General features: G+C 36.1%; 1 protein-coding gene across 1 annotated transcript in view; it reads right to left on the reverse strand.

The window, feature by feature from the left end:
* Positions 1-13,110, reverse strand: part of LOC150080278 (cytoplasmic dynein 1 intermediate chain-like) — a 389,556-nt gene that overhangs the window by 115,014 nt on the left and 261,432 nt on the right. Inside the window, 2 exon segments of the mRNA XM_090380674.1 lie at positions 4,982-5,107; positions 12,819-12,918. Of these exon segments, the coding sequence (XP_090236800.1) occupies positions 4,982-5,107; positions 12,819-12,918 (226 nt within the window).

The raw sequence follows: 13,110 nt of genomic DNA on the forward strand, positions 1-13,110 counted from the left end.
TTTATGTATAGAATTTAAAATCAATCATAAAAAATTTCCTATCATGTCTCAGTTTTAAGATATAGATAGATAACTGGATTCTGTACAAAGATATCATTACCGTTTGAAATACAATTTTTAAACTTATTAACTTTTTGTTGGTTTTGTTTATTGGGCTAAAAGTTAAGCAAGTACATCATTACTGTTCTTGCAATATAGTATATTTTGATTTTGATGCACTTTACCAGACAAGTCAGTATTTTTATTAATTTTATTACACCATTCAACTGTTCAATATATAGTGTATGATAAACTATTCTACAAGAATTCACCTTCTGTTCAAATTTACCAATTGCTTTTACTGTTTTTAGGTTACTGCATTGTTAAAATGGAGAAGACACAGCACATAACTTGCATCAATCACCCAGACAACTTCTGCTATGCTTGTGGGCACTTAACCCCAAAAAAACTCAGAGGAAGAAAATATACAATGTCACAAAAGTTGCATATTTATTGTACTTCGGATGCAAGATCAGTAATCAAGAAAACAATTGGGCTCCACATATCTGTTGTATTACTTGTACAACGAACTTAAGGCCGTGGTTATATGGCAAGCTGAGAGCATTACCTTTTGCTGTCCCTATGGTGTGGCATGAGCCTAAGTATCATTTTGATGACTGCTATTTCTGCATGACAAAAATAAAAGGTATTTCCAAAAAGAGCAAGCACTACAGTGCCACACAGTAAAGAACTACCAGTACCTGTGCCACCAAAATCTAGGGGTATTGGAAGTAGTGATGAAGGTACAGAAGAAATCGTTTTACCAGATGTTGCAGAACCATGTACTTCACATGATTTGGACTACGAGCCAGAAAAAGGCCCCACGCTACATTGAACAAGAAGAAGAATTAAGCGAACTGATCAGAGACTTGGGCTTACCCAAAGAGAAGGCCAAATTACTCAGATCAGATCGAGACTACAATAGTGGAACCTACTCGCCAAAGGTACAAACATTACAATATACTGTAAGTGAAATGAAGAGTTTTCAAGATATTTTGCAATGGAAAACAACATGGGTGTCTGCAAAGACGTCGTTGGTCTTATGCATGAATTGAACATTGATCACAATACCTCTGAATGGCATTTGTTCATTGATGCGTCAAAGCTAAGTTTGAAAGCAGTATTGCATCATAATGGAAACACTTTACCATCAATTCCTCTTGTTCGTGCTGTTGGCCTGAAAGAAACTTACAACAGTATGTCACAGATTCTGGATAACTGACTATGGTTAGCATATTTGTGGTGATCTCAAAGTGATTGGACTGCTTTTTTGGGTTGCAAAGTGGTTTCACTAAATACTGTCTTTGTGGGATGTCGTGCAACAGCCAAACACTACGCTGCACAACACTGGGACAAGAGAGATGAATATATTCCCGGCAAAAGCAATGTAAAGTATATTCCATTGGTTGATCCACAAAAGGTTTTTCTTCCTCCTTTACACAGCAAGCTTGAACTGATTAAGAATTTCACTAAGGCACTGGATAAAGAAAGCAGAGGATTCACATATTTACTGAAAATGTTTCAAAATTTATCGCATGCAAAGCTGAAGGAAGGAATTTTCATAGGTCCTCAAATAAGAAAGCTCCTAAAAGATGAAGAATTTCAAAGAAACCTGAATGATGTTGAACTGGCTGCATGGAGATCTTTCAAGGCTGTGGTACACAGATTCCTCGGAAAGAGAAAAGAAGAGTACTATGAGCAACTGGTGACAAACTTGCTGAAATGTTACAAGAACATGGGGTGCTGAACGTCATTGAAAATGCATTTCCTTCATTCCCATCTAGATTTCTTTCCTGAAAACTTAGCAGATGTCAGTGATGAACAAGGAGAGTGCTTCCACCAGGACGTATCTGCAATGGAAAAATGATACGAAGGTCGCTGGGACTCTGCCATGATGTCATTTTACTGTTGGTTCCTTAAACGGGAAAGCAATCTGGAGTATAAAGCAAATTGAGTGGGAAACATGTCTAAATAACATATATTGTGTGTAATAATTACAACCATGTATGCTGATATTGTATAAAAACAAGGAATTTAAAAATTGCATATATATCTTTTGATGTAGACGTGGCAAAGGTGAAAGATTAATATTTTCATAATCGGGACATTAATTTTGTTCAGAATAGCATTAGCATAGGCATATGATGAAAAAGAAAGCAAGCTTATGCAGCATCAGCCAAAAAAAAAAAAAAAAAAAAAAAAACCACTCCCATTTCACCCCTCCATTCGTTCGAAATAACTGTCCAGCTGAGCCTTAAATTTATTTAGGCTATCAACTTCCACAACAAGGGATGGAAGACTGTTCCACCGACCAACTATCCGCTGGCTAAAGGCCAATTTCTGAACATCTATCCTACATCTATCTTTCCTCAATTTGAATTTATGCCCTCTCAGGTGATTATTCTGAGCAAGAGGAAGAATCATATCGGCATTTAGCATGCTCAAACCATTCAAGGCTTTATACACCTCTATCAGATCACTTCGCTGGTGCCTAGTCTCCAGACACTGTAATTTGCAAAACTTAAGCCTTTCTTCGAAGAGCAACCCTTTGTTCCATTCACTAATCTTGTTGTCCTTCTCTGTACTCATTCCAGCAGCTTTACATCCTTCTTGAAATGAGGCCTCCAGACCTGTATACAGTACTCAAGGGGTGGCCAGACCATTGCCTTATACAAGGGAATAATCACCTCCTTATCCCTGCTAGAAAAATTCCTGTATATCATTGACATGACACCATGAGCTACTCTTGCAGCCCATCTGCACTGCTCAGAAAACTTCATATCTGTCTGCACAATTATCCCCAGGTCCTTTTCACTCTCTACCACTGTCAGTACAGTACCACACAGTGGTTACACTACTCTGGGGTTACTGTTTCCCATATGTAGTACTTTACATTTGTCAATGTTAAACTTCATTTGCCACCTCTCAGCCCATCTGCTTAACCTTTCCAGATCCTGTTGCAGCAGCATAGCATCAGTAGTGTCCTTAAAAACCCTGCCAACCTTTGTATCATCTGCAAACTTGGAATTAAGCTTGATATACCATCGTCAATATCATTTATAAATACAGAAAACAATAATGGACCCAACACTGAACCCCGAGGGACTCCACTAATAACATTAGTCCACAATGAGCAGTGTCCATTGATTACCACTCTCTGTCTTCTCCCCCTTAGCCATCCCTTTATCCATAGCAGCAATTTGCCTCCAATGCCACACTGCTCCAATTTGTGCAGCAGTCGTCCATGTGCAACAGTATCAAAAGCCTTTCTAAGATCCAAATATATAATATCAAAGTTATTCCCTGCATCCAGTTCTTTTGTGACTGCATCATAGTATCCAATCAAATTGGTCAGGCAAGACTTTCCCTTAACAAAACCATGCTGTGTCTGAGCTATGACTGAAGTCTTGTCTAGATGATCCTGCAGTGCTTCTTTAACCAGTGCCTCCATTAATTTTCCTGGAACAGGTTAAACTAACAGGTCTATAATTACTTGTGTCAGCCTTTGATCCTCCTTTGTGAATTGGGGTCACACATGCACATCTCCAGTCTATGGGTACCTCCCCTGAGACCAAAGAAGCTCTCATAATTATGGCTAAGGGTTTGCTTACTTCCTTTGCTGCCTCCTTTGATATAACTGGATAGATCCCATCCACCCTGGGTTCCTTTCTTGTGTTTATCTTCAACAATTTCTCCTCCACTTTCCTCTCAGTTATTATAAAATCATCTAGCTCACTGCCAGAGTTTACTTCCTCTGGCATTCCCCTTCCTGAATAATTCCTCATGTGTGAATGTAGAAGCAAAATACTCGTTTAGTTTGTTAGCCACCTGAGCAGAATCCTCAACTGTTGAACCATCAATATCCAGTGGACCAATCTGATTCATCCCTTTCCTTCTAGAGTTTACATAGGTAAAGAACTCTTTTCTGTTTTTCTTTGCATCCTTTGCCAAGGATTTCTCATAATCTGCCTTTGCCTGCCTAATCTCCTTTGTGATTTGGTTACAGACCAGCTTATATCTATCCATAACCAACTTTCGTTCCAGAGGTATGACAAAAAAAAAAAATTTTGCAGGTACTGTAATCTTTAATAAAAATACACAGCAAAAAATATTTGTACAGCTTACACACAGTCAACGATCTCACCACTCGGAATCTACAGTGATTACTAATGTATGAATGCTAGCAGAGTATGTATATAATGGGAGTTGCAACAACAGTCAATGTGGCCTTGAATCCACAATGCATTGGTCTACATACGTGGCATTACAAAACATACATACATACTTACATATCAAATGTATTGGTGCGTAATGTAGTTAATTTTTTTTCAATTTTTTCAATTTGTAAACTGCACTATAGCAAAAACCGTGCTGTTCGAAACCGCGCTATGCGAGGTATTCCTGTATTTTTTAACACTTTATATTTTACCTCGGTGATTACTGGCCAGCCACAGCTATATGATTGTTTGTATATGTATCTGAATTTCCCAGCAGTCACCGTAAATAGTAAGAGTGCAGACATTACTTGAAACTCTTGATTGCCTATGTGCGTATTACAAAGTTAATACATATAGAAGATTTTTTGTGTATTCTTAACTGCATATTTTGTAGTACGGTGCATTAATCAAAAAAAAAAAAAAAAAAAAAATTAGCAATAATGTTCAAAACTGTTTACACTTTATATTTCTTCCAATTCCTCACTTTTTTTAAAAAAATTTCACTGGGAGGTCAGCATGTGCTTGATTAAGATATATCCCATGGTCACATAAAAAAACCTTAAGTCTGGTGTTTCCAAAGAAAACCTGAATTAACACTTCTACTTCTGAAGCCACTTAAATTATTTCCATTACCAAGTTCATCCTTATTACAGAAATTATGCTATCAGAAGAACTCTACAGATGGATAAACCACATTACACAATAATAGTGTAAGATGAACATACCTGGCAATGGAAAATATATTCTGGTGTTGTTTTCTTAAATTTTGAGTTCCAAATGAGGCAAACGCCATCTGGATCATGTGGGGAATCTTCATTGTTGTTATAAGATGCAACTAGAAGTTCTGGGAACTGAATATAAGAAAAATTTTAATATAATGCAGGAAAAAATTGTAAAATGATATATGTATCAGACAAAATTAATATTATATATATATATATATATATATACAAAATGATTTCACACAAACTTTATTTTTAATCAAGTAAGGATTTTAACAAAATAGAAGCAGACAGAAATCTGTGTTAACATATTATACATACAGCGAAAATTATAGATTTGCATTAATTGAGAAATAGTTAATCTTATATGTGATCACTCCTCTGTAATTAGTTTATATTTTATTCTCTCTCTCTCTCTCTCTCTCTCTCTCTCTCTCTCTCTCTCTCTCTCTCTCTCTCTCTCTCTCTCATGAAACAAATATGAGAAACTGGAGCTTAAAATATGCTATATGAATAAACATTTATTCAGTTTGTTTTCTTTAATGTGTAAATTGCTCCTAATTGCTCCATTTTAATAATTCTAATAATCTCCTGCATTATTTTTTGAAGATTGGCAAATATAAGATGATTTGCTGCTTGCACTTGCAATAATGGTACACACTTAGGAAAGCAGGAATGTATCAAATCAACTGACACTTCAGAGAAATTTAATATTGAAGATCAACATATTATTCTGGTATATGAATAGACAAAGTATTAATATTTATGATATAAAAAAGTAAGAAATCAGGCCTATGAGTAAATGAGAGAATGGATCTAGTAATCCTATTTCTTCTTCTCAACAGATACTAGACCTCATTTCAACTGTAGAATGAAAAAGGAAATGTTCCCATATCATAATCATTACTATTAGAATAGCTAAATGATACAAGGAAGCAAACTTTTTCCTGCCTGTGAAAAAAAACAGAAGCTATTCCTATTGGCCATTTGCTACTGCAAATATTATAATATACTTAAATTCCATTACAATATAAAATAGAAATCTTTATACAGTACAGTGGATTCCAGTTATTTGGGCCACCGGTTAATTGGGGCAGCCATTTATTTGGGGCAAATCTTAAAAAACAGAAACCAATCGAGAAAATAACCAGTGTTTACTTCGCTTAATTGGGACAGCATGCCGTTTAATTGGGGCAGGAGACCGCAGCACTGGAGATTACCCTACGATTGTCTCCAACGGTACCATGTGGTTCAGTCGAAATTCTGGAGGTCACAACCATAAAACAATTAGCAGTTACCTGTTTATTGGGCCTTTCTGTTAGTGAAATCTATCATAAATGGACAGTAAACTCGATCTTATTGAATTTGCGATAATACCGACAGCTGGAATTCTGTAGGTTATTATGGTGAAATATGTTTACACGTCCATGAAATCTTCAATCATATAAAAAAATTAATTTTCAGCTCTTCTCTTCATTCCTATTTTTAAAGCTTTGTAACTCATTACTCCATTCTCACTTGCGCGTATTGTGTTACTTGCAATTTGTGTGTGCCGCGTTCTTTGTTATTAATTGCTTATCTTTTTACTGTTTTAAATTTTAACCCCCACCTACAAATGTCAGTGAACAGAAATGTCAACTAGTTAGTATGTACATATTACAGTACGTATTAATTATTCCAATTATCACGTATATTCTTCCGATTTTCACATATTTAATTTTTTTAATTAGTAAGGTAATAAAGGGTAAATTTTTGCTTAATATATCTTTGCTTTTACAGCTGTGGATAATATTCCTCCTATTTTCGCTAATTAGAATCGCTGTTTTATAGAATTAAAATTCAATTCACAAACGTGATCACAATGACCAGAGCTTACTGCACATCATATAGTGAACGGTACTTTACTATGTTGAGTTCGTCGTAACGTGATTTGATTGTACAGTGAACCAATTGTAAAGGGAGGGGGGGGATACATTGTATTTTTAACTATTTACACGAAACTTTGGATAATTGGGGAAGCTTAATCGGGCCAAAATGCACTAGTCCCGATGTGTCCCAAATAACCGGAATGGACTGTAATAAAATCATTTACTTCAAAACTGAGTACTAAGAAAACACAACTGTTAAGTTATCCACGTTAAAAGTTTTTTAAATTTAATTTTAACAAAGTTTTCTTTTTTTAATGACACAACTATTTTAAGCTACATACAAAAGGGTGAACCCAATTATACTACAGCATAATCAAGGCATTTATACACAGCATATTTTTAGAACGAATATGAGTCTGTAGGAACAGATGCAGAGAAGAGCAATGGGATCAATAAGGGGGGGGGAACAAAAGGGCAGCATTCATATCAGGAAAGGCTTCAGTTCTGAGATCAAAGAGATCTGACTAAGGTGTTTCAGGCATTGAATGTAAGCTCAGTATTGATGTCATCCTTCCTCTTGTTCAGACTACAGATATTTGAGGGGCATAAATTCAAATTAAAGGATGATTGCATGATAGATCTGCAGAAATTTGCCATCACCCAGTGGGCAGCTGGTTGTCAGTACAAACTTCCATCTGGTGTTGTGGAAGTGGGTGGTGTAAATAAATTCAAAGATACAGCGTCAGAAGGGATGGGAGTAGATATGGGTAGTGTGGTATTTTTTTTTTTTTTTTGGCTGATGCTCTAAAAGCTTGCTATCATGCATCATGTGTCATTTCCAATACTAGCATAATATAAAAAAAAAAAAAAAAAAAAAAGTACCCTCATTTTTATAATAAACATCCTTTTCAGACAGCAGGAGACTGAAAGAACACTAATAATAATCAAAAGACAGGCAAACCTAATTTGACATACAAATAATGATATTTATAATGAAAATTAAAAATCTTAAAACAATAGAATTAGACAAAACTATACAATCAACTTGTGCAAAGGAAGGCATGGCTGAGTTACATCATGCCATTTCTGATCATTATACCTGTGAAATTAGAAAGAATGCAAGAATATTTTCTGATGCTATCAAGGCAGTCATAAGTGGGTCAGAAAACTGCTAACTTGGGAGGAGGATTCACAGACTAATAGATTAACAGTTGCCGCATACAGAGGTGAAAGTGATTCTTGATCTGCTTCTAATTGGAAAAGCAAGGTGCTGGAAATTTCAAGAACTGATGTGAGTAATCAGAGAACATGGGCTGTATTAGAGTAACTAAGAGTTAGAACAGGTGCATGTATACTTGCATGTCTATATAATATCGGTGTTTAGATACACCATAGACAACTCTTAAAAAACTACAAAGTAGTTGTTGTAGGCATCATTTGCTCTTTCTCATATTGTGCTCTGCCTTCACGACGAGTTGCCATGATATTGCACTACCTCGAATAAGTAATGCTTCAATAATAGAGAAGACTATTGTTACTTATTCTCGGTGAGTACCACCACCCAGAAAGAGCAAATGATGCCTACAACAACTACTTTGTAGTTTTTTAAGAGTTGTCTATGGTGTATCTAAACACCGATATTATATAGATATTAAACTCTTAATGTATTATGCCTTGTGCATTTAGTCATTTTAAATACTTGCATGTATACCAATGCCAGAAGTATAGTAAATAAATTTGATGAATTTGAAGTGCTGGTCAAGACATCAAGGAGAGATATTGTTGGGATATCAGAGAGATATATGTAAATTTGGGGAGTACAATTTTTACAGACAGGATAGGAGGCTATAGTAGTAGTAATGGAGACATATGATGCAAGAAGGCAAGTGTATGAGCTTATGTAGCATCAGCCAAAAAAAAAAAAAAAAAAAATATTTCCCTCTAAAAGTTTGTCCAGTTCCTCCTTGAATTTATTTTAGCTATCAACTTCCACAAGGACAGATGGAAGTTTGTTTCACCAATTAACCACCCACTGGCTAAAGGCAAATTTCTACACATCTATTCTATAACTGTCTTTCCTCAATTTGAATTTATGCCCCCTCAGATTCGTAATCTGAGGGGGCATAAATTCACTGATTCCTCAATAACTACTGTTATTAGGGAATCAGCATCTTAGGCCGTGTTGGATATATAATGCCTCAGGTAAACTCAGTAACCCATGAGACTCCAAGAAGAGTTGAAATCCCTGAATACTAGTTTAATTTACTCTATTGGAGCAGTGTTTTCTTATTTAGAATGGTGCACTACCAAGGCAACTTGTGGCAAGGTGTTTCTTCAATATGAGATCAATGTACTAAGTTGCAAATCTTGTTTGCTCACACAAATTTTTACAAGCATGATATACTATACAAGTAGAACATGCTTGTAAAAGTGTGTGTTCGTGGGCTGATTTGCATGCAATACTTGCTGAAAAAATTGAACTAACTTATGGGAACTAACTTAACCTACTGACTCTGCCTTTAATTTACTACTTCAGGACTCTGCCTTTAATTTACTACTGCCTTTAATTTACTACTTTTAATTTACTACTTCTCCCTACTTCAGGGTAGCATCTCACCATCACCAAGGTGTTTCAGATGCCTTTCAAGCCAAACTGGAGTGAGTTTTCATCTAGGTAGGATTACTGCTGATGATAGTTCATTCCCAGGAGAAAGATCCCATGACTGGGAATGGACTTCCTTTCCTTCTACAAATGTCAGGGACAACTAGCTATTAGAACAGCTCATGGAATTTCATCGAGGATATTTGGAAATTTTGCGAGGAGGGATATGGAACTGATTACCCATTTCTATAAGGCAATGGCTAAGCCACATCTTGCACAGGTACAGAGATGAGCAATGTAATTAGCGTGTGGAACAAACAGGTACTTTTACCAAGGTAGACTTCATTTCTGCAAATTGTAGCATCCAGAAATTAGACACAAGAAGATTTCATTTGGGGTGTTTAAGGCTTTGAATGGATTGCGTGTAAGCTAAATGCTAAGGGTATTCTTACTCTTGCCCAGACAACACACACACACGAGGAGCTGTTTGTTCGTTATTTGGTTTTTAGGAGCATTAGCAATTAAGGCCATATTGTTCCGAGGATATGCGGTGGCCATTCCGACCTTTCCGCATCCTCCGTATTTGGTGGTCACAGGTCTAATCAAGAAGTGTGTGCTATGCACTGCTGCTACTGCCCACCTGGCTACGGAGGTGCCTACACAAGGAGCCATAACTTTAAATTGTGGAAGGATGGTAGCAAGATATTTGTGCAGAAATTTGCTTTCAGCCAGTGAGTGGTTGATTGTTGGAGCAAACTTCTATCTGGAAGTTTGCTCCAACAATCAACCTGGTGTTGTGAATGTGGATAGTTTGAATAAATTTAAAGAACTAGACAAATTATTAGAGGGGGGGTGGACAAGTGATGTCACAGAGGACTTTTTTTTTTTTTTTTTTTGGCTTGTACTGTATAAGCCTCATTTGTCACTACTAATAATAGTACTCAATGTCATAATGGTTTTAGCATACATGCTTCTCCTTTCATAGCAGCAAATTTTTTGATGTATCTGAGAAGAACAGGTAAAGAAATGACCCAAAACACCTGAAAATAAAGTAATAAACACATTGACACTTGACAAAATTAAATAAATTTATAGCAACTCACATGATATCAGTTTAACGAATACTAAACTGTAAAAAATGAGCCTTGTTGTGGAAACTCAAACTGAAGTAGATACAATGACACTGTGGTTATGCATTCTACCCTAGTGTTTATTCATAAATTGAATAACTGGTATGATTTGTGTAATACAACAACACTATTCACACTAGTGTTGATACATACACTGTGTACTTTAAAACCTGCTTTACACAGTAATTTTTATGACATAACTTTGAACATAAAAATCTTTTTCCATTTCGCGTAGTTTTACAATATATGGTTAATGTTTAAGATCTTGGAAATAATGACTTTTGACACTTATATTTATAGGAACTTTTTTCTTATTTTTATCTTTAGAATATGCTCATATATCTTTTCTATGAAATTTTGAAACACACAGTATATATAGTTTCCAAACAAATAATCTTTAATAAATTTAATTTCTTTCTCTACAGAAATACACTTTTATAGTGTTTACTGTATCCTGTGTGTATGTGTCATCCTAAGAAATAAAAAAAAAAATGATGCTGCTCAAATAGCTAACAAATTAAATGAATATTTTGCATCTACATTCACACATGAGGAGTTATTCAGGGAGGGGAATGCCAGAGGCGTATTAAACTCTGGCAGTAAGATAGAAAATCTTGTAATAACTGAGAGTAAAGTGGAGGAGAAATTGTTGAAGATAAACATAAGAAAGACACCTCGGGTGGATGGAATCTATCCAGTTATATTAACGGAGGCAGCAAAGGAAGTAAGCAAATCCTTAGCCATAATTGTGAGAGCTCCCTTGGACTCAGGAGAAGACCTATGGACTGGAGATGCACAAATCTGACCCCAATCCACAAAGGAGGATCAAAGGGAGACACAGGTAATTGCAGACCTGTTAGTTTAACTTTTGTTCCAGGGAAATTAATGGAAGCACTGGTTAAAGAAGCATTGTGCAGGATCATCTAGACAAGACTTCAATTATAGCTCAGACACAGCATGGGTTTGTTAAGGGGAAGTCTTATCTGACAAATTTGATTGGATACTATGATGTAGTCACAAAAGAACCGGATGCAAAGAATAATTCTGATATCATATATTTGGATCTTAGAAAAGCTTTTGCACATGTAACACTGCTGCACAAATTGGAGCAGTGTGGCATTGAAGACAAATTGCTGCTATGGATAAAGGGATGGTTGAGTGGGAGAAGACAGAAAGTGGTAATCAATGGACACTGCTCTTCGTGGACTAATGTTATTAGTGGAGTCCTCCAGGGTTCAGAGTTGGGTCCATTGTTGTTTTCTGTATTCATTAATGATATTGATGATGGTATACCAGGCTTAATGTCCAAGTTTGCAGATGATACGAAAGTCGGCAGGGTTGTTAATGACACTAATGACAGTACGCTGCTGCAAAAGGATCTAGAAATGTTGAGCAGGTGGGCTGAGAGGTGGCAACTGAACTTTAACATTGACAAATATAAAGTACTACATATGGGAAGCAGTAACCCCAGAGTGACATATAAACTGTGTGGTACTACACTGACAGTGGTAGAGAGTGAAAAGGACCTGGGAGTAATTGTGAAGGCAGATATGAAATTTTTCTGAGCAGTGCAAACAGTCTGCAAGAATAGCTCATGGTGTCTTGTCAATGATATACAGGATTTTTCTAGCAGGAATAAGGAGGTGATTGTCCCCTTGTATAAGCCAATGGTCAGGCCACACCTTGAGTACTGTATACAGGTCTGGAGGCCTCATTTTAAGAAGGATGTAGAGCTGTTGGAACGAGTACAGAGAAGAGCAACAAGATTAGTGAATGAAACAAAGTGTCTCTTACAAAGAAAGACTTAAGTTTTGCAAATTATAGTGTTTGGAGACTAGGCACTTGTGAGGTGATTTGATTGAGGTGTATAAAGCCTTGAATGGTTTGAGCATGCTCAATGCTGATGGGATTCTTCCTCTTGTTCAGAATAATCGCCTGAGAGGGCATAAATCCAAATTGAGGAAAGACGGTTGTAGGATAGCTGTGCGGAAGTTTGCCTTTAGCCAGCGGGTGGTTGATTGCTGGAAGAAACTTCCATCTGTCATTGTAGAAGTTGATAGCTTAAACAGATTCAAGGCAAATCTAGATAAACATTTGGAGCGAGTGGATGGGTGAAATAAGGGGTGGTTTTTTTTTTTTTTTTTTTGGCTGATGCTATATAAGCTTGCTTTCTTGCATCATGTGCCTTTGCTAATGCTAAAGTTATTTAAATTACAAAATTTTTTTCATGTGGATCTTACCTGAGTTGACCAATCAAAACTTGTAATGGTGCGGTTTTTTGACCAGTGATCATCAAAAAAAGTTCGGCAGAGTGAAAGTTTTATTCCACTTTTATCATCCCTTATAAACAAAAGAATAAAGTAATATTAAGATTAAGGACTGTTATTCTCAGCATCAAGAACATATATTTTCTAATCTAAAGAGTATAGTTAAAATGGTATACAAAAATATCTCCTGCATAAAGAGAAGCCACACATTAAAAACAAAATGTAATAATGGGTTTGTATACCACAATACATACTATAATTTTTA

Source organism: Mastigoproctus giganteus, chromosome 9, assembly GCF_048544385.1.
Source record: "Mastigoproctus giganteus isolate SK-2022 chromosome 9, ASM4854438v1, whole genome shotgun sequence".
NCBI lineage: Eukaryota > Metazoa > Arthropoda > Arachnida > Uropygi > Thelyphonidae > Mastigoproctus > Mastigoproctus giganteus.